We start from the raw sequence: 24,733 nt of genomic DNA on the forward strand, positions 1-24,733 counted from the left end.
TAGCTTCCTGCGCAAGACACGCACGGCGGGCCCCGCGCCGTGCCGCGCCGCTGTGCGCCGCCCCGCCCGAGCCGCCGGGCCGCGCGATGAGACCAGAGAACACCTTGTGAACAGCGAGTCTGTCGATTTTTGGCGCCGATAAAGAGCCGCCGCCGACAACATATCCGGGGCGAATCAGGCGGGGCAATGGTGTGGAGGTAATGTCGGCCGAGGCCGCGCGTCGCGGTGCGTCGCAGTGCGTCGCCACCCCTCAAGTCACCGCGCTTACGGCCGGCCCCGGTGGGGGCGCCGCCAGCCCCTGCCAGTGCTGCCAGTCAGGCCGGGCAGGCCATGCTGGCAGGCAGCGCCGCGGCGGTGGCGGCTTGATTTGCGTGATTTGTGGCAATATATCTGGCGGGGCCCTCTCCGCCCTAAAGACGCCCCACCCTCGCGGCCCCTCCGCGGCCCCGCCCTCCGACCCTCAACCCCTGCCCACCCTGCAGGGCCGCGCCCCGGGGCGGCACGCGGGACTTCGACCTGCTGCGCTCACAAATAACGCTGTCGTCACACTGGCGTGACACCGGCGTCACACCTGCCCCGCGCTCCCACGGACAAAAATGGTTTGGCGAGCGACAAAAAAAAATCGCAACCGTCACATCGGCCGCCCCGCCCTGGCTGCTCCTGGAGGGAGACAGCTGGACAGGAAGGAGGCAGTGACCTCGCACCAGAAAAAAGCAACAACAACACACGGTCCCCCGAAAACAACAACAGCAAAAACGCCGGGCCCGGAGACTCACTTTCCGCTGTCCTGGCCGGAGTCGCAGGACGCGCTGGACACTGAGCGAGCCCCGCCTGCGCTTACCGCGTTTACCCCGTCGCCTTTCGCACGTCGTAAACAACGCGGGCGATTACCAGTGTAATAACGGTGATCCGGGAATCCCTCCCGGTGGCGGTAATTTCAATAAACCGCGCACCTGCCGATCAGTGAACGACCACCGGGCCGCCGCACCGCGGGCCGGGCCTGGCGCGGGGCAGAGAAACCCCGGGAGCCCCGACCTCTGCGAGGGAGACAGAAACGCGGCGAACCCGGTCGCGCTCGCCACTGGAGCGAGACGGTCTTCGCACGCATAATGCCGCATTAATGCGGCCAGAAGAACAAACACGGCACACTAATACGCGAGAAGTCCAATTAGCCGCTGCGTGCGCACGCACCGCGCACGCGTGCACCGAGATGCGCCGGCGATACCCCGCGCGTGTAGCGCCGTGTTCAGGATGCGCGCAGCGCGGGGTATCCCCGGCCAGGCGTGCCTTGCCGCGTGCTTCCGTCGCTATGCGCGTCCACTGCTGCAGTCCACGCAATCAGGTCCGTCCGTCTGTCGCCGGTCCCTCCTGACGCAGCGACATCTCTATTAAACTTTTTTTCCTTCCCCAAAATGATATTACGCCAAGGGAACATATGGCCGTTTAGGCAGATGTTCGCCCCCTCCCTCCCTCCGCGCAAGGTGCCTCTAATTTTCTCCACTTCCTTCCTTCCTCCGCCTTGCGCCGGCCCCTCCCTTGCGTCGAAACTGCGTCGCCAGCAGACGGGAAAATAGTTGGCCTTCATCGAGTGAGTCGAAGGGTGCGTGGGGTTTCCAGTGTGGAGGCGACAGCGTAGCGTTTCGACCAACCCATTCGCCCGCCATGACTGCTCCCATCCATCAACTGTCACCGGCCGCGCGGCGCGCGCTCCCATTGGACGGCCGGCTAGGTGCCTCGCCGGGCAGAGCGGCCCAGGCAGCCCCAGGCAGGCCGGACCAACCGACGCACCTGCAGCCCCAAGTCTGCCAGCACCACTTGGTCCAGGGACTTCGATCAAAATCATCGCACCGATTCAAAGCGTGATTTCCCCCCTTTCGAGGCGCAAAACTCGCTCGGGCCGTCGAGAATTTCTTTTTGTGGGTCGCGTGTGTTTTCGATGTTATGCACACAAGCGCTGCGAAGGCAACACACCACACGATCGTGTGTCCTTTCATACCCTTGGCCGCGGGGCCGGCTATCGGCGCGACGCCATCGCTTCACACCAGCAGCACCGCCAGCTCCACTTGACACGATTAGAGAGAGAGAGAGAGGAGAGAGAGAGAGAGAGAGAGAGAGAGAGAGAGAGAGACGTCGTGTGATTGATCGGGACGATAGTGCAGTGTGTTGTCACCGGCGCGAAATTATCCGTAGATGGTCTAGCGCTCATTCAGTCAGACACACCGATCCGAGCCGCGAGTCACGGGAAAACATTTTCGATCGAGATCGACATCCATTCCATTTCGAAAAGGGCTCCTACTTTTTTGTTCTGCCTTGGTCGTCATTACCAGTGTGCTGACTGCGGGAACATCCGTCGTCGGGGTGCCCGCCCACCTCAATAAGGCACCCACCCACTTACGGTGCAGCGGAGCAGCGCACCGGGAGGCCTTTAGCGCAGGATGTGTCATGAGCGGCGCTCTCGTTGGAATGTAACGGTGTCATCGCGTTACGCGCTCACACAGACACACACAAACACACAGACCGCCGCGCTGCCGCACCTGCACCGCGCGCGGTGGTACTTCAAGGCTTTATAATGAATCGCAAAAAAATCCAACGTATATCAAGGCTTTGGAAAAGGAAAAGAAAAAAATTGAGAGAATGCAGCGCTTGTGTGCGTCTTTCCCGCCCATCCACGTGCTTGGCCGCGGTCCAGAGGACACCTCCGCGAGATTAGCGACACACGCACACACACACTCAAGGAGGATGTCGTGACCGATATTCCGGCAGCAATGTCCACGTGAGTCGCGCCTTTTTCTGTGGGAAAGCCGAAAGGGCACACGGCACGGCCGGACCGGGCCGGCGGGGGGTTAGCGAGGCGCGATAGAGGCGCGAGACGGTTTAGAGAGACAATTCAGGGTGTGTGGGAAGTGGGATGGAATGGACGATTTATGGGCCGCCGTGTGTGGAACTGCAGCAGAAGCTGGACGCGCCCAGCAGAGATTCCCCACGGTGTGAAAACGGCGGTACCAACACAACGGCTCGGCCAATTACGGCAGGACGCGTCGCGCGCTGTGTATCGCAGTTGGTGCCCCTGCCTACCGCTCGCGCGCGCCGAACCACCGCACGCATTGGCGTCATTTTTCTCAGGTTGGCGAAGTGTGCACCTAGAGCTACAGTGTTGCGCTGCTGTCCGTCGCCGCGGGCTTGAAATGCAAATGCGTGGTTTCACACACACGCGCACCTGTTTCGGACATGACATCGCGGGCTGGCAACTAGTGCTATTGTATTTAAACGCAGTTTTGCCGCGAGCGAGGCGGCGCGTGATGGCGGCGAGGTGCAAGGTAGCCGCCGGGAAGAGAGACGGGTAGGCCTGTCCTCCTTGTCTAGCACGCCCCGGCCCAAATCCACGCTCACGTCAAACTCTTTGCCTCGACCAAACACCGCCCGTCCTGGGCCCAGCCGCAAAAGGAATTCACATCGGACATCACGAAAAGCCGTCGGAACGACAATAAACAAAGTAAAAACCAATAAAACGCTAAAGAAAGAAATTTTTCGGTGTATCTCTCTGCGCGCACACACACACACACTCACAGTGCGTGTGTGCTCCGCCAGCAGACAGACCGGCCCCGGCCTAAGTGACAAGACAATGCCCGTACAAAGAAGAGAACAACAGGATTTCAAAGCGGTGGACACATTAGAAGCTCAGCCAGGCAAAGCAAAGCGCCCAAAAGCCCAGCAGGACCATTCACAATACTAATCCATTTCGGGCGATGATCCAACATTCTCCACGACGATGTTCTCAACGTTTGCTCGATTTGGCTATAGATAGATAGATTGAGTCCCATCCCTAGACCTACATTGATCAACACGATCACCACAGCCACAGTGAAATCAGCCAAACCTGAGACACGGAGTGCTGCAGCGCGTTCAAGTCTCCCTCCCAGCGCTCTGATCGATTTCTCGAAGGTGCGCTATGCCCGGCCGTGCCCGGCTGTGCCCGGCTGTGCCGGCCCCACTATCAAGGGCGCCCCAACAGGCACACCTTGACGAAGAGGCATGGCCGGTATCAAAACCCGACACTGATTTACGACCGTCCAATTCCATTAAAATAGACCGGATCGGTTCCGTGGTGGCTGCGCGGCAGGCATGGCGGGTATGGCGTCGGGCCGCCGAAAACGCCGTGACGCCTGCATCGGTGCTATCATCGGCAGCGCAAAGTTAGGTCCGGAAGGCCTTCCGTGACTGCATCACGCGGCGTGCGTGCGCCGCGTGCGCTAGGTGCCGCCGTCCATCACGATAACGCGACAAGTGGCGAGCCATAAAACAAAGCGACGCAGAGCGAGACGCAGCGTGGCCAGCGCGAGCACCGCGAGCCCTGGTGACCTATTAGGCCGGCTTCATTCAGAGGATCAGCAGTGGGCTGACTCCGGGCTGTGCTTTCGCCGCGCTAGCTGTCTCTCTTGCACTCGCGGGGCTGGGGTGCGAGAGAGGTAGCGGCAGGTGCGAAGGAACACGGTGGCGGCGCCCCTCTCAGCGCCACGCGGAATGCATTTGCGGTTCGGGAGCAGCCGTTCGAGATATCGAAGGGCCGATACAGTGCCGTGCCGCCGTGCCCACACAAAGCGAGGCCAATAATTACCTGGGGGAGGTATTAGTCTCGGTAGTGATACGACGGGGACAGGTTCATCCTCCTTTTCTTCTCCTCCTCCTTCTCAAGGTTTTTTAATTTCTCTTTCTCACTCACCGCGAGGCAGCCGGCCCGTAAATCACTCATACGATGGGGTGATTTATACGCTAATGGCTGGTTGCATGTGGGGCCCACTGGGGCCTGGAGCCTGGAGCCCTGGATGACGGCGAGGGACTTGGAAACGCCGGACAGGGCCTTCGCGCGCTCCGACGGCCGGACGGCCAGACACGACGCGGCGCGCTCACAAGCAGGTAACTCTGCACGGCCAGGCCTCACTTAGGGGGCCGACAAGAGGCACGCCGCGGCCGGCAGGTGACGCCCCGGGGCCGTGGAAGTTGGCAAATTCGTGACGCTAACAGCCGGTCTAGTTGAAACCGTCTGTGAATTATTCGTCGGCTATACGACAGTGCTGTACTGTACATTTTCAGATAAGTGATAAAGTTTCACTTTCGGGATGCGTGACTGGGATGCTGCGCGCGCTGAAGATACTCCTGCACCAAGGACCAAGGGAACCTGCAGGCGCGGGGTAGCGACGGCTCCAACCCCCTGCTGCGTGCTGAGGTGCCATCCCCAGCGGAGGCTTCAAGCAGACGACGGCCAGCAGACGACGCGGTGCAGCTGAAACGTCTTTTCCTGTTTCCACGTAGTTTAACACACCAGCACCGGGGTGGCTGCTCCCTTCACATGCATTTACAAGCCGTGTTTACTTTTAATCAGGACCCGCAGGCGCTACTCCCTCGTTAATTTCCATCCGGCAAAAAGCATCGCTGGAATCACACCACGGCGGCTCCCACGCGTGACGCGCACTTCCACCCTTATCTGCTTGCATCGCCTTGCTTGCTGCCCTGCTGCGGCCCGCGCATGATTATTTCTCGAACGCGAAAAAAGAGCCGAGAAACCGGAAATAAAAAGCGAGGCGGCGGGCAAGACTCGGTGGGCGGCGACGGCGCGCGGCGTTAGAATGCGCGTTAACAACTTGTCGGCGCAAAAAGCGCGTCGCGGCGGCGCGGCTCGGCACGGCCCGGTCTCACGTCAATTACGGCCGTAATCGGGCCATGCACAATAAGTTCGACACAAAAAAGGACAGGCATTTCTCGACTTGTAATTCTCCGCTCGCGCAATTTGCTGCTTTTGTATCTGGCCGCTTCTTTTAATCCCGCACGCGGCGCGTTTGATTCAGCTCGCGTCATTTTTTCCAAGCTGCGCCAAGCCGGCCAGAGATTGCCGAAAGCCAAACTGCACAATCAAGTGCAAACAATTTTCTCCTGCTTTTACTTTAAGTCACTAGCTGAGTCTTCTTCACCATTATTTGAACAGTCTGGGCAAATACGGCAGCAAAAGACAAGATCAAAGTGTCCATTTACTAGTTTAGTGAGTGAAAAGGAAAGACCAACCGAAAGAACACGAAACGCTCACAGCGACGTCATTGTGATGTCAATATGGCAAATTTTAGACAAAATTTCAACGGAAAAACAAGACCATTATAACGTTATTTTGGCTTTCTTCGACTCCTTCGTTTGGTGTTCTTCGGGAAGGAATAGGTCACCCTTCTGCTTTTTCTACAGTATTTTCCCCCTTTCAGTTGGCGGACTCACCGAAAGGGCAACGGGTGGAAAACAGGATGAACCACTCGGTCGAAAAATCCTGAAAGCCGAGTTTCCTTCAGAGGAGGTGCGGTAATCCACCGTGGAAAAGGATAACGATCGTCACTTTTTCACTTTCTGCAATTTCACTGAACAATAGTTTTCAAGTGGACTGTTCTACACCACAGACTGCTCTTGGTCCGAGTCCGAACTCGAGCTGCTAACGTCACTGTCACGTCACTGCACGTCACTGCACGTCACTGCACGTCACTGCACGTGGAGTCGCGGGGCTGCGCACGTGTGCTTGGAACGCGGTGGCTTGGACGGCCCCGGCCGCTCATCTCGACTCCTTCGCTCCACACGCCGCACTGAGCGGCTGCGGAAGGCCTGCTTTGGCGGGAAGTCCACCGGCCTGGCCCTCCCTAACGCCTCGTGGACGCGGCGTCTCTCCGGCACGGCGCGCGCAGGGTATCGCCGCCGCGGACGCGTGCGCGCTAGAGGCGCGCCGAGCTGCAGCGAGTTCCGAGAGCGCCCGCGAGAGGGCACCAGCGCCTGCCACCGCCCGGACCCGACTGAGGCGACGACCGCGCGGCGGCGGGCGGTAGGGTTGCCGCCTCGCCGCACGGGTTGGGAGGCGGGGCGGCAGGCGGCGCCACCCAGCGGCGGGCCGGCGAACTAGCGCGCTTCGGACGGCCGCCGCGAGAGGGCGCCCCGCCCGGCCAGCCGGCTGGGGCTTGCAAGCGACTGGTGTCCACTAAATTACTGTTTTACGATAATTGTCGCATCACCTCAACAGGTAGGTCCTAGAGCCGCGTGCCGGCCACGCGAGGGCGCTCTCCACGCTCGATGCGCAGACGGCAGCGGAACGGGCGCCGAAACGACCCCGCCAACGCAGATGAGGCAGGGACTCGCAGTCCCCCTTCCCGACGACGGCCCTTTTAGCCCACCGAGCTCCAAACGGAGGCGCGACAAGTACCCACTCGCCTGCCTTGCCCCCCGCACTCACACACTCACACCTCGACTCACGCACGCGCACTCACACACTCTGATCGTGCGTCGTGATTCCGTCCACGCAATCGCTTGTCACGTTAAGTGTCCGCGCGGCGCATGACTTATAAACACTCCGCCCTGTCCACTGCCCTTTACGAAACCTTAAAAAGCTTTCTGGAAACAAAAAAAAAAGTCCTCGCACCACAGAAAAAAAAAATCGAAAAAAGGGTGTGCTTCGCCGTGTGTGTTAATTGTTTTCGCTGAATAAGATAATGAGGGACATAAAAATATCTGATACTCCAGGTGTCTCGCCGGCATGAGCGGCCCGCGAGGACCGCGTGGAATGGCGGGCGGTATGACGACGCAGCCCCAAAACGTTTCGCACTCACCAATTAAAAGGCCCATAGCGTCCAGACTTTTAATTAGATAGGCCGTAACGGTAGCGGGGACCGGTGCCACCCGGGGACGTCGAACAGTCCAGCTGGTGGCCGTCCAGGCCGTCCAGGCTGTCCCCGCGGCCAGCAGCAGGTTCCTCCATCACCTGCCCAATTAAAGTGCCTGGAAATAGGAGATCCCACGACCAGATCGCCCCTCGTCTATGTTTTTGGAACAACGGTGCGATTCTAGTCCATGTCACACAATCGGTCTCGCCGATCGGCGGGAAATTATTGCGGCGGGAACGCCCCTGGCCGCGCGCGTGGCTGAGACTGGCTGCCGCGGTGACACGCTAATCGCACGCGAGCCGCCAATAACGTCAACAACTTCATTCCAGCGCAGCGCCAGGAAAAATGAGGGAATTTCAGTTCCATTTCCGCCGCGGGTTGCGCGGCAAGGGGTATCGCCGGAAGGGCGCTACCCCGGTCCCTGGCACGGAGGGTGTATGTACGCTGGAGCAAGCACACCAGGCGCTGCGGACCCAGAACCCTCAATTCTTCTGAGGCACTGGTGAGCTCACTGCGCTTTCGATGCTGACATGACGGCCCCTGCTGACTCCAAGTCACCCCACGAGTGCGAGAGAGACAGCGTGACGAGAGCGGTGTTCGGAATCAGCCTGCTGGAACCTCGTGCCGGAGTGCCTGCTCGCCTTATAATATACTTCCATTAGCGCCGCAAACTTTGCGTCCCCGAGGTGGGCGGCGCACGGCGGCGCGGCCGGCCCCGCCCCGCCGCGGTCCTCCGGGATCACACAAGACTTGCATTGCGTACCCTGCCAGTGACACTGCGCGCGTCGCTCCCCGTCCTGGAGGCCGACGGACGGGGCGGAGCGGGCGGAGCAGCAGCCGTCATGTTCACACTTAATAAATATCGCGACAAAAAGTTGCACCGCGCCACCGTAACATAATTTAGGGAGGAGTTTATTTCACTCGACGCGCTGCTCGCGCCTCCGCCGCGCCGCGCCACGCCCACCGAACACGCCGCCGGCACCGCCAATGCGTCTTGGTGGCGGCGTGGCGGCGGGGCGGCCCGCCCGCTCGAGATTCCTTCCGGTTCATCTGGCGGCGGTGGCGGCACGCCGGCGATGCATTGCGTCTGCAGACCGGTGTCTGCAGGCTTACTCCGAAAAAGAGCCTTCGTCGCCCCGTCTCCCTCGCACCCGTGGGGCATTCCGTATAGCGGGGCGAGAGAGACCGCGCGACAAGCAGCACTACTCGGAATCAGCCGCCTAGGGGCAGTAGTTTGTTGGCGCGCCGCGGCCTTGCCCTGCCTCGGCCCGCCTTGGCCGGCATTACAAGTTAAAGCTCCGTGGCTGGCCGCGAATTGCTCACGAATGCCCCGTGAGCTTCCCCGGACCTTCCCCCGGCACCTTCATCACGGCCGCGGGGCGCCGAGTCCGGCCGCATTTACATTTACATCTGCGTCCTCTAAGCCTATACAGGCGGAGAAGCGGGCCCCAACTTTTCTTTCCACTCTGCATTTCGCTGCCCTAACCCTCCCCGGGCTGGGCCCTGACTGGGCCGGCCAGGGCCCTGCCCCCGCGGGCTGCAGGGCGCGGCGGGGCCGCCTCTTTAATTTATGTGCGTCGCCAAAGTAACGCCGCCTTAATACGGCCAGCCACCCTGCTCTGCGTCGTCGGCGTCGTCCTCGGCGTCGTCCTCAGCGTCGTCCTCGACGTCGTCCTCGGCGTTGTCCTCGGCGTCCTCCTCGCAGCGTCATCCTCGACCGCCGTGACGCGCAACATGTAGGCGTCCAATGCCGCCGCTGGGGTGCTCATGTGTTTATCACGTCGTTGGGCCCTAATTGGGGGCTCCAGCAGAAGCGGTGGCGAAGAAGCGGGGCGGGAGGGGAGTGGGGAGCTCTAAATCACGGCATCCCCACCAATTTGCACGCGTGCGTCGCATAATACGCGGCCCACCTAGCGTCACGTGTCCCGGCGATAATATGACGCCGCGTTTACAGGACAGCCACGTCGTTACTTTATATCAATCGCGTCGCAGGAACAGAACAGCGAGTCTTTCGTGGGCAATTGCGCTGGTGTGCGACGACGCGGCCCGGAGGCTTTGGCGTTCGCGAAGAAGGGGCGCTGCGAAGACGCGACGCAAACGGCTGCAACTACAAGAAGTCGTGAACATGGCTGTGGCTGGGCGCCGCTCGGGGCGGCCGGCCGGGCGACCACTGCGCACCACTGCGGCCGGCGTGCCGCGGCGGCAGCCCGTCCAACTTGGCCAACACGCTAGGCACGCTAGGCCACCATAAGGCGGGGCGCCATGACTTGTGGCCGAGCTGGAGAGGTTCCGGGCCAGCCTTTCGCTGGCCGCGCTGGCCGCGCTAGCCGCAGGACGTAAGTTGCTCCCCGGCCGTTGTCGAGTTCGCAGCGCGTTCCCGCATGTCCGCCCGGATTAGACTTGAAAACTGCAGTCCGTCTAACCAAGGCCTTGCTTACACCGTCCGCCCGGACTAAACGAGCCGCACACATAAGAATCGGCGAGCATCACGACACAAAGCAAACTTGAAAACAAGAAAAGTGTCTCCCTGCGCTGCGAAAACTCGGAGTCACACTTATGGCAAAATAGAAGATGACATCATTTTAAAATGATGACTATTTTTCGTCAGGGGGGCAGCTCATACAATGTCTTCAAATGGTCATCAAATATGTGCACCTTGTCCGCCAGGAGAAAAATTCATTCGGAGAAATTGGAGGTCCAGTGGTAATTTGGGGTTGTCCGCGGGCGCCTCGACACGCCGGCATAGGAATGCTGGCCATGCTGGCGGCGTTGCAGGAAGGAGATGGTTCTGGCCCTTCTGGCCCTTCTGGCCCTTCGCCTTGGGCTGCGGCGGGGAGGCCGCCGAGGCCGCCGCGAACATCTGAAGCGGCCATTATGAGGTGGCGCTGGTTACGCCATCAAAGAAACGAGGGGAGGGAGCCTCCGCCAGGGCTGAGGGCTGAGCAGGGCCGGGCCCTTGGCCGGGCCGCTCCTGTCAGGACGAGAACAAGGAAGCTCTCCGCGTCCAAAGGGAGTCCCTGCGGTTTAATTAAGTCTCCGCCTCCCCCGCGCGAGGCTAGCCCAGCCAGGCCAGCCAAGGACCGGGAAAATGCATTTTGTGGTCGCAGAGGGAGGCGTGGGCCGCATACCCCTGCAGACAGACTTTCGCTCTCGCGTGGACCGTGCTGATCGTCGTTGAGGCCGTGAAGAAGCATGGAGTGCCCGCGGCGCCCCCCGCCCAGGAACCCCGGCTGAACCTCCGTCGGTGCACCTGCCGAGCAGCGGTAGCTGTGCCCCGGTCCGGTAGCCCCGTGGGCCCTGTTCGAGGCTGGCCCGGCACCCCGGTTGGTCGCCGCCTCGCCGTCGTGCAGACGTTGATGCAAAGTCTGATCATGGTCTGATGGGGAGTGCCACGCCGGGTGCGTGTTCCCCAAGCCGCACATGGCTGCAGCGGGGACGCTGGGACGCATGGCACGCCGCCGCCGACGTCACCGCGCGCTGCCAAGCAGCCACGCAGCCCGGCCACGCAGCCCGGCCCCATGCCGGCGTCGCGCCGAGCCGAGCAGCGACGCCGAGCCGAGCCGAAGCGCGCGCTGCCGAGCCGAGACGCCCGCGGCGGCGGCCGAAGCGAGCCGAGCGGCGCGCCGGCCCGGCCCGAAGCGAGCCGAAGCCAGCCGAAGCGGAGGGGGAGGGGGGAAGCCGGTCCCGCCACCCACTGGTCGTCCTTCTTTTCTTGCTCGTTCAATAACTCTGCATCCTGCCGGCTGGCGGTCGTTCCTCATTGGTCGGCTCGCGCCACGTGACCACCATCAATCATGGCCGCCATCCCGCGCCGCCCCGCGCCTCGCTCCGTCTCTCTCGGCCGCGCGCGCCGCCCCATGCCTCTTTCTCTCTCTGGCTCTGAACGCCTCTGCCCTCGCCGGAGAGGACTTGCCGATGCGGTGTCGCGCAGACTCCCGCCGTGTCGCGGCGGTGTAATTAGAACAAAGTGGCGCGGGTAAAGGGGAGCCAAAAACCTACATCGGAATTTTCTGGGAACAAATTTCAGGAAGCTTGTACATTTTTGCAATCTGATGACAATAAATATACCATGGCATTACAATTGGGAATCTTTAATATTGACTGTTAACAAATGATCGATTTCCGATCCAACCTGATTTCCAAATTTTCTGTCTCCATTTCTGTCATGATCAAGACGGCTAGTGAAATGGAGTGCTGCAAGAGAAAGCCAACGAGAGATAAATGAATGGTCGGACAAGGGCGGACAGATAGGACCCCTCCTCGCGCGCTCTGTGCCGTTCGGCCGCGGCACTGCGCAGCTCATCGTGTTATTCGGGGCATTTGTCGCGTCTTTCCAACTCCATTTCATTCCATTCTCCGTCTCTCCCTTTATTTATGACTGCGTGGCTATAGCCTCTGTGGACCCCCGCGGCTTCTTGCCCCGGCCCCTCCGCGCGCCCGGCGCCCAAATTCCTGCAAGGGCAAAGCAGCATGCACGGAATGAGGGGTACAGTCACGTCCACCAGCGCCTTTCGTGTCCGCGCCAAGGGCGGCCCAGCCGCGCCACGCCGTCATCGCCTTTTTGCGCGGACTGTACGCGCGTCCAGCGTTCATGACCGAGCCCCCGGAAGGCAGGCGACAAAAAAGTGTCGGAATTGCGGTCCGGGGTCCGGAGTCCGGAGCCCGGCCGGCCCGCCATACCCCCGGCGTGAGGTGGCCGCTCCTCCCCGCGCCGCCGCGCCGTGCTGCACCCTGGAGGCGGAGGGCGGAACTAGCCGCGCCGTCGGGGACGGTCGGGGAGGCTGCAGCCGCGCGGCCGGGCCTGCCTGCACTACGGGGCACGCTTTTTCGGAAACGGACTCTGTCTCGCCCCTCGCCCCCACGGCCCCACGCATTCACAAGGCCGGCATAGTCCGTTTCCGAACTCGGCGCCCCGCTATTTACTGCGCCTGCCCGCCACCATTGATTTAGGGCCCGGCCGAGGGAGGGGGAGTTGGCTGCTGCATGGCGCACCGCACCGGGGCACGCCGGGGCACGCCGGGGCACCGAGGGGTCAAAGGGGGTAGTTTCTTCCACTCACCACCACGTCGTGGAATCATCTGGGGCTTACCTGGAACAGAGGAAACACATTCTGAGGTCAGGGTTTTGAAAATCATCAAAACTCGGGGTTAAGAAATAAAAAAAGAAAAACTTTAAGAAGAAAAACAGTTGCACTGAAGGTTCACTTGTGAACAAAAATTGTTGTAAAGGTTGTTGTTTCTCTCCAGGGTCCGGCCACATTAATTACGGCCAGTCCCCCGCCGCGTTTCTGATCAGTGAGCCGGCCACGCCGTGCCACGCCACGCCTACTCGCCGGTCCGCCGCTTCGGGCGCTGGCATGGGCGCTGGGGTGGCGGTGTTGATGCGATAAAAACCAACACGAGAGGCCTGCACGTTGGACCAGAACAAAGTTGAGGCGGGCCGAGTGAGCAGCCCGTCTACGAGGACCGTGACTGGCTCCCGGACGGCTCCCGGACGGCGACGTGACCGATGGGGGCCTAACAGTGTAACAGCCGCCATCGATTTGTCGTTAAGATCGCCTCCTCGTACTTGCAAAGTGCGCCGCCTCGCCCGCCGCCCCGTCCGCCACCTTTGGCTTTGGCCTAATGCACGGCCGTTCCAATTTGCATAAGCCGCTTTACGGACGGCCCCGGGCAAGAGGAACAGCTGAGTCGTGGCGGCAGCTGCGCGGTGCTGCGCGGCCCGCCACTGCCGGGGCAGAAAGAGTGAAACAAAAGGGAAACAAAGTGAACCATGTTTGGGGTCGGTGTTGAGTTCAGACGACGCCAAGGCATTTGCGGCCCAAGCAGGCCGAACGCGCCGGACCAACACACTCGATTGTGTGATGGAAGCGGCAAGCTGGAGCTGAATTCCGCCACCAAGGAAGGGATAGGAAACTCGCAAACATCTCCGCGCGAGATTAAAGTGTCATGCTGTCTGGCGAACAAACATTAATTGATGTAGTACTCGACGAACTGGCCCATATCTGCCTCCAGCAGGGAACGGAAAAAAGAGCTGCTCCTCGCCGGACTGTTTATGGGACGTACCGGGCAATAAACAGCCGTGAATAAACTTGCGTGTCGAAGGCAACTGCCCGGTATCGAATGACGATTTCATTTCATTTCGACTTTTGTTTTCGCTTGCTTTCATTACCGCGATGCCCGCTGTGACTAACGACCTCGAGGGTCCCGGGTTCGATCCCTCGACTCCTCGAAACCGAAAGCAAGGACACGATTTGGGCGCCGGCGGCGTTGCCGGACTGCCGGCTGCCGTCGCCCGCAGCGGCCCGGGGACCTGTTCACGCAGACACAACCAGCACTTTCGGTGCTCTGAAGTTCTCGAAAGGGGGACTCGAATAATAGAGTACCGTTCGATTTCTCGGTTAAGGGCAGTCGATTGGCACCGTCATAAGTTTGATTCGATTTCTTCTCAACTTTCGAGTTCAAAAACGTGTCTGGCTGTGCCTAGGGCTTCACCCGGCCGCCGGGTGGATTGCACTTTGATTGATTCATAGTCTCGCCGCCAGGCCGCGCGTCGGACGCGGTGGAGCGGCGGAGGTGCAGTACAGCACGTAGTAGGTGAGGGGCGTAATTTTATGGCTATATTAGAGCGGCCCACCGCCGTGAGACGGCCATCTGGCTTCGAAGGGCCTCGTAGCCGGCACTCGCCTAGCGGTAGCCCTAGCGGTAGCTCTAGCGGTAGCGGCCCTAGACTCACCGCGGCTCAAAATGGACGAAAACCCTTTCGAGGACCCTTTAGGGAAACCCATCTCCACTTCACCGTCGCAGTGGCAGAAGGAACAGCCGGCAGGAAGGCATCAATGGAAGATCCGCGCGAAACTCTCGGCAACAAACGAATGAATGAGATAATTACAAACTCATTCCGCGCCGGCAAAAAGGAGGAGAGGCGCGCGCGTCAAAGAGGTCATCAAAACGAAATAAGAGAGGCGCCGGCGCGAGGGAGAGCGAGAGAGACGGAGCGAGGGCCGACCCTCGCCGCCGCGCGCGGAAGGAGGGTGTGAGTGAGACAGTCTGAATGGACAATAACTGTCCTCGTCGTGTCGTTAGCTCATAAAGTGTCCCGCAGTGTGCTCAGCACTGACCTACCCCGGCCGTTCTGCACACAGTGGGCCTTCAGGCCGCCGCTCCGCCGTCACGCCCTCCCACCTTGCGAGTTCCTTGCCCGTTTTACGTTTGCTCTGAATGGGCGGCCCCTGACCCAGTCAACGGGCCGCCAGCTGGACTGCCATTGCACCCCAGACGCGCCCGATTCTTTTTATATAAAATCAGTGAAAAAAAAACTTACTACAAAAAATTGTTTCTGGATTTTTATAAACTTTTTTTGAGGAAGTTGTTCGTCACGAAGGTTCTTCCCTTTCCCTCTCGATGAAGGTTATTCTTGCATAAGTCTCCGCGAGGCCGCGGGGGTGGGGCCGGGCAGCCAAAACTCCCCAAATCGTTCGAGCGTTTAGTCCGGGCGATAAAACAGTGAGCACGAGCACTTTGCTTCCGAAAGAATGCTGGAAATCCGCCGCGACGGCCACCGCGGCGTTAAGTGCGGCGGAGGAGAAAAGAAAAGCGACCAGAAGCAGCTTGTTTTCCTAGACGGCCGTAATAGAGGCCGGCGTAAAGTGCAAAGTCGGGGATCTACGAGGGGATCCGGCGGACCAACCAAAACAACGCATAAAAATAGCGAGTAATGGATGTCGGGCGTCGCGACGCCATGACGGACGGCCAGCCGTCGAAGAGGTCCAACGCGGCAGGCTCAGGCTGCCCCAGGCACGCTGGGCGCCTCGCACAGCACGGACGGCAACCCGACACAGCAGTGTAAGGGACAGATTCGAACAAAATCGGCGGCCTTGATTCGAGCTACGCCACTGGTGAACCCTTGCCTCCATGCGCCGCCGAGGCTCCTCCTCTATTTCTGTTCGTCTGGCCTGCCTGCCTGCCTGCCCGCCTGCTGCCCCACCAACCGAGGGGCCCGGCGCGGCTCCGACGGCACGGCTAAGCTGTCTGCCGGGAAAGAAAAATTGGTTGAAACTCAGTTTGACGGTGATTAATGGTAACCACGCCGCGCCACGCCACGGCCGGGCCGACCCCTCGATCCGGTTCTCTAGCCAGCCAATGCGAGGGGAGCCTCCTTGAATAGAGGCTGGATGAGTCAAAGGCACCTCACCGCCCGTGGAGCACAATGCGAGAGGGACTTCTCCACCGCCGCGACGACCACGACGACCACGGCGGAGGCATTTTGGCGACGGTGTTGCTGAGCGGCGACTGCGGCGTGCCGGCGGTGGCTGCGTGGGACCCAAGCGGCGGCCCGGCCGTCCGAACCGGCAGAACCAGTAGGCAGCCTGCGTCCCGGACAAGCTCCAGGAGCCCCGGATTCTCCAGAGGACCTCCAGGAACGCGAACGCCAACGCCGGCCCGAGTCATCACGACCTTGCGTGCGAGCGCCCAAAGCGGGCCTTGCTGCTTCCTCCAAAAAAAGGAACGACATTTTTGTGAATAAGAAAATTTCTTTTGCGGTCCCTTTTTTCAGCGCGAAAATTGCAAAGACGGGGCTAGATGAGGACTGAAATACTGTGCCGCCGAAGCCGTTTCTTTGGCATGGATGCTTCTCCACCGCCGCGCGCGCCGCGCACCGACACAGCAGGTGTGTGCGCGGACCGCGCGAGGGAGCTTTATTTCGCCAGGCCGCGCCGCTCGCGCCGCTGTGACGCAGAAAAAAAGAGAATCCCCCCCCACAGCACGCTCCGCCGTGTTCCGTCGCTGCAGCGCGCCTCAGAGTTTCCTGCGCCGCCCGAAATATTTTCCACCGCCGCCAGTAAGGCCCCTTTGCGCTTTCCAGCCCAGTATGCGGAAGAAGAACTTACAATAAATCGCGCCGCCAGGCCGCCACTGCTGACTGCATGCCACTCGCTTTGTCGCGGGGGGGGGGGGGGTCTCTGCAGATTGGTAGGCAGCCCGCAAAGCAGCACACACACACACACACACACACACGCACACAGTGGTCCGTGCTGATACAGACGAGCAAAAAGCGGCGCGCGGCGGGTGTGCGATGAATCGGTGCGGAATAAAATATGACTGGGAGAATGAAATGTGCGCAATTTTCACGGGAAAAAGGATTGGGCGGGCCGGCCGGAAGCGCTGAGGGTGCACCGAAGTGTCCACCGCGCTGAGTCGGGCAGCGGCGCCATCTGGCCCCGCAGTGCCGCCAATATGAGCCTTGCTGCAGCGCTGCCGCTGCGGATGAAGATTTCGGTGCCGCGTCTCAAAAAACGCGGCCGTGTCCGCCCTGTTTACACGGCCTTTATGTTGCCTTTACACCAGCCAGTCCGGCCAGCCGTCGTCCCGGCCGTCCCGGGTCGAGGCGCCCCGATAAATCGTGGGCCGCGGACACGAGACGGCGGAGAGGCTTTGCCCAGACGGGCTGACAGCGACACGGCCTCCAGGGGGTGGGGCCGTGCCGTGCCGTGCCGTGCCGAGCCGCGCCGGGCCGTGCCGTGCCACACGGCGAATCGGAAACAGCGGAGGGCACCGTAAGGTCAGCATCTTCAGAAAAGCCACGCAGAGCATACTTGTCCAAAAATTCAAAATTTAAATTTTTCCTGTCCGTTGTACTTGAGATAAATCAACTTTGAATTTTGAGTTATGACTGTGTCATTTGATGCGCGATGTTTGGAACTCTCGCCGTTTTGAGATCTCAACGCTGAAAACGAGCTTACTTTACTTTTCGTTTGGTTGGCACTCCCCGGCCACAGCAGGTCACCGTTTCCCGCGAATCGCGTGATCCGGCCCGCCACTCCAAGGACGGGCCGCGGCTTTTGTGACAAAAAGCCAAGTGGAACGAAAGCGGGAAAGGTGTTGATCCTCCCCATCATTGTTCCGGTTTCGCGCAGAGTGTGGCCTGCGGCAGACAATGCCGACTTTGCCGAAGCCAGACGGGCGGCGACCTTCTTTTTAAAAAACCGTCCCTTTCTACGAGTCCCGTTAGGTTCCTCTATTATTGTTGTTGACCTTGCCCGGGCGGACGCCGCTGGACGTCGCACCGGACAGTGCGGCAGTGGTTACGCAAGAGGCTGCTGCCTCGCAGTCACCGGGAAAAATAGATCGGAATTTCAAGTCGTGTGTTGATGCGCGAGCGTGGCCGCCTGCACAACGCGTTTGTCGATTTCGAAACCAAGTTTTGCGAGGGGGGCGTGCGCTTTTTCTCCTTTTTACCCGGCCGACATGACACGCTGTGGCAAAAGGTAAAGATATCGGAAAGGCATACAGTGCGGGCACCAAAACAAACACCGTATGCGAGGGAGGATATCGCCCGTTATTGTTGAATAAGCCGCCCGGCCGGCCGGCATGACTTGTCGAATAAGCTTATCGCGCGCATCGCGCTGACCGGCCGGCGACTTCCGGTGCGAGACTGCCAGACGATATGAGAAATAACCTGTTGTACGTTTTCTGATCACACGGGCCGCGATATGGCGCGCAGGGACGAACAGAGTGACCACGGCCCGGCACGGCCCGGCCGGGTCCAGCAGGGACAAAAACAGGCGAAACAAAACGAAAACTCTGGATTTGTGGGACGCGCGCAGGCGAGCACCTGGCGGCCAGTTTCCGCCGGCCGGCGTGGAGTAAAAACGCGCACGGCCTGGGGGAAAGGAAAATGCTGATTTCCCTGGCAAAGCAACGCGAACACGGACGTCTCACTCCGGCACGCAATATCGGGCCGGTTGTCCGGCAACGCGCGCTCGAACATGAAATATGGAGCGGCCACTGAGGCGGCGCGGCGGCGAGGCGGCGGGGCGGGGGAGGCAGGCCGTCCAGCCGAGGCGGTGCAATTATTGCAATCACTCGTTGTCTACTTCTCACCCCGGCGGGGTTGCCGGACCTCGGCAGGCCTCGTGCAGGGGCAGGCCGAGTACGTGGCAACCCCGCCCCACCCTTGCCGGCGACACCAACGGGCCACGCCGCGCCACGCCACGCCACGGCCAATGGCGGTAGGGCGAAGGCAACACGTTTCAGCGAACTGCCGTGCCGCCCAAATGATTTATGCCCGGAGCGAGAAGAGAGGCCCGCACGGCCCCGCCGCCCCGCCTCGACCACCTCACCCACCGCGCCCCGCCCCGCCCCGTGCGGTGCAAGTTGACTAAACGACGCGTCCAGAAACCACGTAACGCCGTCCCGCCGTCCATAACGCGCGCGTCAGGGACTCGCGGGGCGTCGAAGACACTTCCATTACCGCCCCAGATGCGGCGCCGCTGGCCGGGCCGCGCCCTGCAAACATCGGGATTTGAATTTAAATTAGAAGAGAGCGACTGAGGAGCCAGAGAGGCAGGGAGGCACACCGGAGAAGAAGAATGGGGAGGGGCAAGAGGAATTGCCGGGGATTGAGGGAATTTACCGTGATGAAGAATAATGCGGGTGTACGGCGGAAACGCGACGCCGGGCTTTGACGGAGGGGAGGGGGAGGCGGAGGGTGAAAAAGAAGCAGGAGGAGAAGAAGAAGAGGGAGAAGTTGGCCAAACGCGGCGACTTTTGTCTCCGGCCGAAAGGGTGTCATGCACGCCTGTACACACCGTGAAGCAGAAATGTGTACTACAACTGGTGGCGACAGCTTAAAAGTTTGCAGACACCTTCTCTCCCTCCCTCTCCGTCCAGAGCAAGCGGCAGCGGCGTGGCGGCCGTGGTGGCGGAGGAGCGCCATTTGCAGCATCAATAATTTACACTAATCCTTGGCGGGGCGGGGCGAGGCAGTACACTATGTGCGCCAATAAAACACGCAGCTGTCCGCTTAAAGGTGCGTTCCACTGCGTTCCCCGCCCCGCGAATTAGACTACGGGCCTTATCAGGCCTCCGCACGCACGCGCCCCAGTCACCTCGGTGACGACGGCCACCTCGACCACCTCGGCCACCTCGTGCAGGGACTTGTCGACGACGAGTACGGCACCGCCTCGCCTTCTCGGCGGCGAAAATTCCAGCTCGTTCCGTGGAAATAACGACAAAACGTGTCCGAGTGTCCGCGGCACGTCGCGCCGGCACCTCCACACCGCCGGCTGCCGCTTATCAGGGGGAGGTCGTGCGCCCCCCCCCCCTCCCATCCGCACCCACACGCCAAATGGAAATGAGAAAGAAAGTCAAACAAACAGGAATAAGCGTGCGTACTGCTCGAAGGAAAATACCTCTTTTCTGTGAGAAGGGGTGGCGGCTGCCAAGTCCCAGTACATGCGATTGAGCAGTTGTTGTGAGAGCGACTAACAGGGAGCGCGAGCTTCTCTAGCGGCCTCCACACGCCCCGCCCCGCCACGCCACGCCACGCGCTTGAACAAGGCGCATTTTTCATAAGCGCGCTTCTTGGCGGCCCCCCAAAGTGTATCTAAACTGCAGGTGTCGGTGCGCGCGCTGCCAGGCTGTCACCGAGGGTAATTATTAATACGTTTCCTACACTTTGAGGCGGCCAGCCACTTCACGGGGCGGTAGCTGGTGGCACGCGGACACCGCCGCACCTACGTGCAGCAACCGTCGCCGAGCCATAATTATCCACTAAGAGGGCGGTCGGAAGGAGAGGCGACAGTTTCAGATTCTTTTTCCCTTGTCGCATGGACGGCGTTTCCCTGTTTCTACACGAAGTGTTCTTCGGCGAGGCTGGGCTGTCCAAGGCGAGGCGGGCGGCGCCCCGCGGCAACAAGGGGTCGCTTTACATGGCCGCGTCGCGACGCCGGGCCGCTCAGGTTGGGACTGCGACTAATAAAATATGCGTTTGGTCGCGGTCCAAGCGGCGGGCCTGTGCGGCGCTGGGCCACCCCGACGGCCGCCCCATGCCGAAGGACCGCGTCTGTCTCTCTCGCTCCACCGCTGTCCGTGCCGAGTGCGCGACAGAGACAGCGAAACGATCCCTCAGCCTGCCGGGGCGCCGCGCGCACTTAGAGCGACGCCGAGTGACGCATCGCCGGCTATGCATTATTTCCTACACAGGTACCAAAGCAAAGCAAAACTCATTACTCCTGCCCGGTGCGGCGCGGCTGTAAAAACCGTGTTTGACTCATTACTTAGCCCCGTGTTTAGTCTGCTAGCGGCGAAAGATCAGCCGCTGTGTTGTTTTTTCCGTCGTGTCCGGTGGCGATTTACAGAGAACCCACCGTATCAAAGTGGGGACCGCCACCCAAGTCCACGACCGACAAGTGCAGAGAGGAGAAATGCGATATTCATTCAGTTTTGTCTTTTTTTCCCCCCGAGGTAATGTCTTCCTCGGTCTCCGCAGTGGCAGCGCGATCACCGAGCAAGAAAAATAATTCCAGTTCCGGAATGACGCCCGTTCATCACAGGAAGTGCAGGAAGAGACACCGACACCCGCCAAGGAGCGCGCGGGGGTGCGTTCAGAAAAAAAAGCACGCAACAAAATATTGGAATAGCCCGGTTGCAGCTATATGCGATCTTTAATTCATACAGACCGCCATATTTCTTGCCGAATTGCCAGCAAACACCTCATTCCTCTTATCAATAGCAAAGCGCGCCCCTCAAAGAATGACCCTCGAGATACTCCAGCCAGCCAGAGGACAGAAAAAATGTGGGAGACTAAGAAAAGGGCGAGCGAGAGGGACGAAAAAAACAGATACGGTATATATATAAAATGAAAAAAAGTGCGTGGGGCGATAGCCGGTGGGGTGTGGGCGGAGAAAGATAAACACAGCGACACGGCCATGCAGGCCATGCAGCTCGAGATCGATAACAATTTCATTTTCGGCCGTCGAGGAGGACGAGTCCCCCCTGCGGCACGCCGTGCCGCACGCCGTGGCACGCCGTGGCACGCGGCAAGGCACTCGCGTGACGCCACACTGTCGTGTCGGACACGTCGCGAAGCGCGGCGCACTCGCGGCACTCTCAAGAGTTCATAAAGCATCGCGCGGGCGCCACCCACACGCACCGCCCCGCCCCGCCCCCGCCACCACCCACCGCCCCGCGCTGCCCCCTCCCGCGGCCCGCGCCGCGATGATGCTCTATTTTATTCCTGCCTAAATGGGTGTTTGCCGGCGAAAAGGCCCAGGGGAGAAGCCGGCACCCCGTCAAGGCTGTGTCTTACGACGTGTAAACGGCGGGCGGGTGCCGCCGTCTGCACTTGGATTCGCGAGTCGAGATACTGTCTCCGCGTCATTCTGATCAACATGCGCGTCGAAAAATTTGAGGGACCACTTGTCCGTTAAAACATGAAACAATGTAACAAAAATAAAAGTAGCTTAAATTTGATCCTGTGCCGTGACTAATCACGGGCAGACACTTTTTCTTACTTTTTGCATTCGAAATTGTTTCTCTTTGACGACCTCAGCTCTGAAACAGGTTAGATTTTCTAGAAAACCATCATCTATTGGAACACACACACACATGCCATGAAAAGAATCAACACTATGCCTTTGGCAGTTACTGTGAACCACAGGAGTTTTCGTATGCTCCGCTGCGCGTGACTAAATTTATCTCTACAATAAACCAAAACACTACAGTCCTCTATGACGCTAGAAGCCGCGAATGCGTGCGACTACACTGCAGGAGTACTTACATGAACAGTTATCCTATGCGCCGGGTGAGCGAGCTCGGAGCCTCAGAAGCCACAACAATAAATCCAAACGGTCACACACTAACAGCGCGCAAAGCAACAAATCGGAAACTCGAGGCCGCGAACGAGCCGAGAAATGATAGCACAGAACAAAACAGCAAAACACTAATCAAAACAAAACTCTAAGAGAAATAAGCAGCACTGGGTCAAATTTTGAAGAAAATAAAAACGGGTACACTACGAACGCGTCCTGGCGCACAACTATGGCTACACACTAAAAACACACACACGGTCGTGAAAAGTATCAATCCTCACAGTGAATCTATCCGACGACCACACTGACGCACTGGGTTGTCACTGACACTGTCACTGTCACTTTCCGCACTGTCACTCGCGCTGGCCGCACCGCGCGAGCGCGCCAAACGACGTCCGGACGACACGACGCGCCAGACGCGCTGCCCGGACGGACACGGCACAACAACAACACAGCACGCCGACGGCCGCCACTCTCGCAGCGCAGCGTCAATTGTTCCCTTGTTCTTGTTCCATATTTTGCATGTGCATGTATGAAAACCGGCTGCCGGACTAAGCCTAACGCGTAATCAGGCCGTATCCCGGCGACAGAGCGCGCTGCGAGCGGGAGAGGGAGCGGGAGAGGGAGGCGAGGGGGAGGGGAGAGGCAGGGGGAGGGGCGCGACCCACTGGGGAGGGGAGCTGGCTGGCAGGCCGGCGGCAGGCCTGGCGTGGAGGGGAGGGGAGGCTCCAGATTTTGATGGCTGACTCGTAACTCAGGGAGGGGGCTGGGCCGGGCGTGCTGGCGGCATGGTCTGTCCCGCCTCGGCACGCCGCGCGCAGGGCGGCAGCGCGGCAGCAAGGGGAGGGCGGGGCGGCCGGCGGGCGCTGCCAACCCAGCGGCGTGAAATGAGCGGCAAACTTTAAGCCCGTCCAAGTACCCAGTTCGGCCGGCGGGAGTCGCCAGGCCGCCAACACCCGCGATAACACGCGCGCGGGAAACTGGGTCAGAAACAGGTCGGAAAAGGCGCAGAGTGACGGAAAATTCGGTGCCGCCAGGTTGGCAGCGAAGGGGTGAGCCGCGTGTGGCGGGCCGGCTCTTGCGGCTCGTGCGGTGAACAGCGAGCGGCCACTACTGCTTTCCGAGGCTTGTAATTATTTGGATTTAATTGAAATGGCTCGCAGGACAAATTACCCGGCTAGCCGCACGCCCTCTTCGGGGCAATACCGCGCGGCCGGCATGCGCGGGGCGGCAAGGCTCGGCGGGGAGCGGCCAAGCCTCGCCAAGCGGTGCCTTGACCAAGACGCCGTTCGGTGTAATTGCTCAATCCGATTTGCATCACATTCCGCTCGCTTTTCCGCAGCCGTGCGGTCATTGAAGAAGGTGCACTCGATGCGCAGGGCAGGCAGGCACCTGATGTACATGAATCGGACCCACTGGCCCGGAGACGGCTTCCCGTCTCACACGTGCCCGGACTTTGGAGGCGGAGGCTCAGCCTCGGCAGCCCGGCGTGTTTGTTTATTGCCATTAATTGTCGCCGAGGCAACAGAGACGTTTTCTTGCGACACTTGAATAGCGACTCGCGCACAAAAACCTTCCGGGTCGACGGGCTTCCCCGTTTAGGGAAACGCGGACCGCGATGAGCGATGGCGCGATCATGTGACGAGGGGCGCGAGAGTTGAAAAAGAGAGCAATTATGGTCGGCCCACTGCCTGACTTCGCTGCAACGCAGCTGGGAGACGCTGCAGGCTGTGGTGAGGGTCAGACTGGGTGCGGGGGGAGGGGGAGGCCGCCCGGGGCAGGGTCGCGCCGGGAGGGGGAAGGGGGTTGGTGGCCAGCCAACCAGGCGGCGGATCGACCAACAAAAGACTAACTCAGCTCCTAAAAGCTGGGCACAATGACGAGGACGGCGACACCTCTCCTCTCCGTCTGGCGCAGGTGGCGGTGTTGCCAAGTGGCCGTGTGTGGAAACGCGCCTGGGACGAGGGGGAACATTTTCGAGATAAACTAATGAATCTCGGTCTTGGTTTTGCTGTTCGAATTTCAATGAAAATTCGCGACAAACTGGGCAGCGGCGGGATTAAAAGCCAGCGGCGCTGTCCCTCTTTCCGGCCACATTAAAGCCGGATTACGAGAGATACAGTGGCGTGGCCGGCCTCGCCGGGCCGTGCCGGGCCATGCCGGCCGCAAGTGGACAATGGTTCCACCTAGGCTTGATCGGCTCGCCCAGACATCCCTTAAACCCGCGCGGTAAATCCCCTTCTCCACGCACACACACACATACACTCACACTCACAGGCCCGCGTGCAGTCGGATGGTATCGGTTCATTAATATCCACGCCTCTCCCAGCTGTGGTCAGTTTCCAAGTTTTGATGGCGCGACCGCTGTGCATGCTCTGCGCTCTGCAGCGAGGGTTCCAATGAGCCATGATTCATCCCAGCATTAGAAGCAGCAGGCTGCGCTGCCAAGCTGGAGTTTTCA

The 24,733-nt window shown here is 60.2% G+C and overlaps 2 protein-coding genes across 10 annotated transcripts in view; both read right to left on the reverse strand.

Moving 5' to 3' along the window:
- The window catches only part of LOC117641309 (homeotic protein antennapedia-like), a 119,801-nt gene that overhangs the window by 62,925 nt on the left and 32,143 nt on the right, over positions 1 to 24,733 (reverse strand). For 2 of the 9 annotated variants that reach the window (XM_034378515.1, XM_034378516.1), the window contains exon 1: positions 6,259 to 6,645. The exons of 3 other annotated variants lie outside the window; for them this stretch is intronic. The gene's annotated coding sequence lies outside the window, so the exon portion shown is untranslated. Of the gene's footprint in view, positions 1 to 6,258; positions 6,646 to 12,738; positions 12,769 to 19,872; positions 19,938 to 22,241; positions 22,715 to 24,733 lie in introns of those variants that run through there. 4 more of the 9 variants (XM_034378514.1, XM_034378512.1, XM_034378523.1 and 1 more) reach the window with 4 other exon arrangements.
- Positions 11,675 to 24,733, reverse strand: part of LOC117641117 (calponin homology domain-containing protein DDB_G0272472-like) — a 42,195-nt gene continuing 29,136 nt past the window's right edge. Inside the window, exons 3-4 of the mRNA XM_034378230.1 lie at positions 11,812 to 11,873; positions 11,675 to 11,728 (exon numbers count right to left, since the gene is read on the reverse strand). Of these exons, the coding sequence (XP_034234121.1) occupies positions 11,675 to 11,728; positions 11,812 to 11,873 (116 nt within the window). The remainder of the gene's footprint in view (positions 11,729 to 11,811; positions 11,874 to 24,733) is intronic.

Source organism: Thrips palmi, unplaced genomic scaffold (genome assembly GCF_012932325.1).
Source record: "Thrips palmi isolate BJ-2018 unplaced genomic scaffold, TpBJ-2018v1 HiC_scaffold_15, whole genome shotgun sequence".
Lineage (NCBI taxonomy): Eukaryota > Metazoa > Arthropoda > Insecta > Thysanoptera > Thripidae > Thrips > Thrips palmi.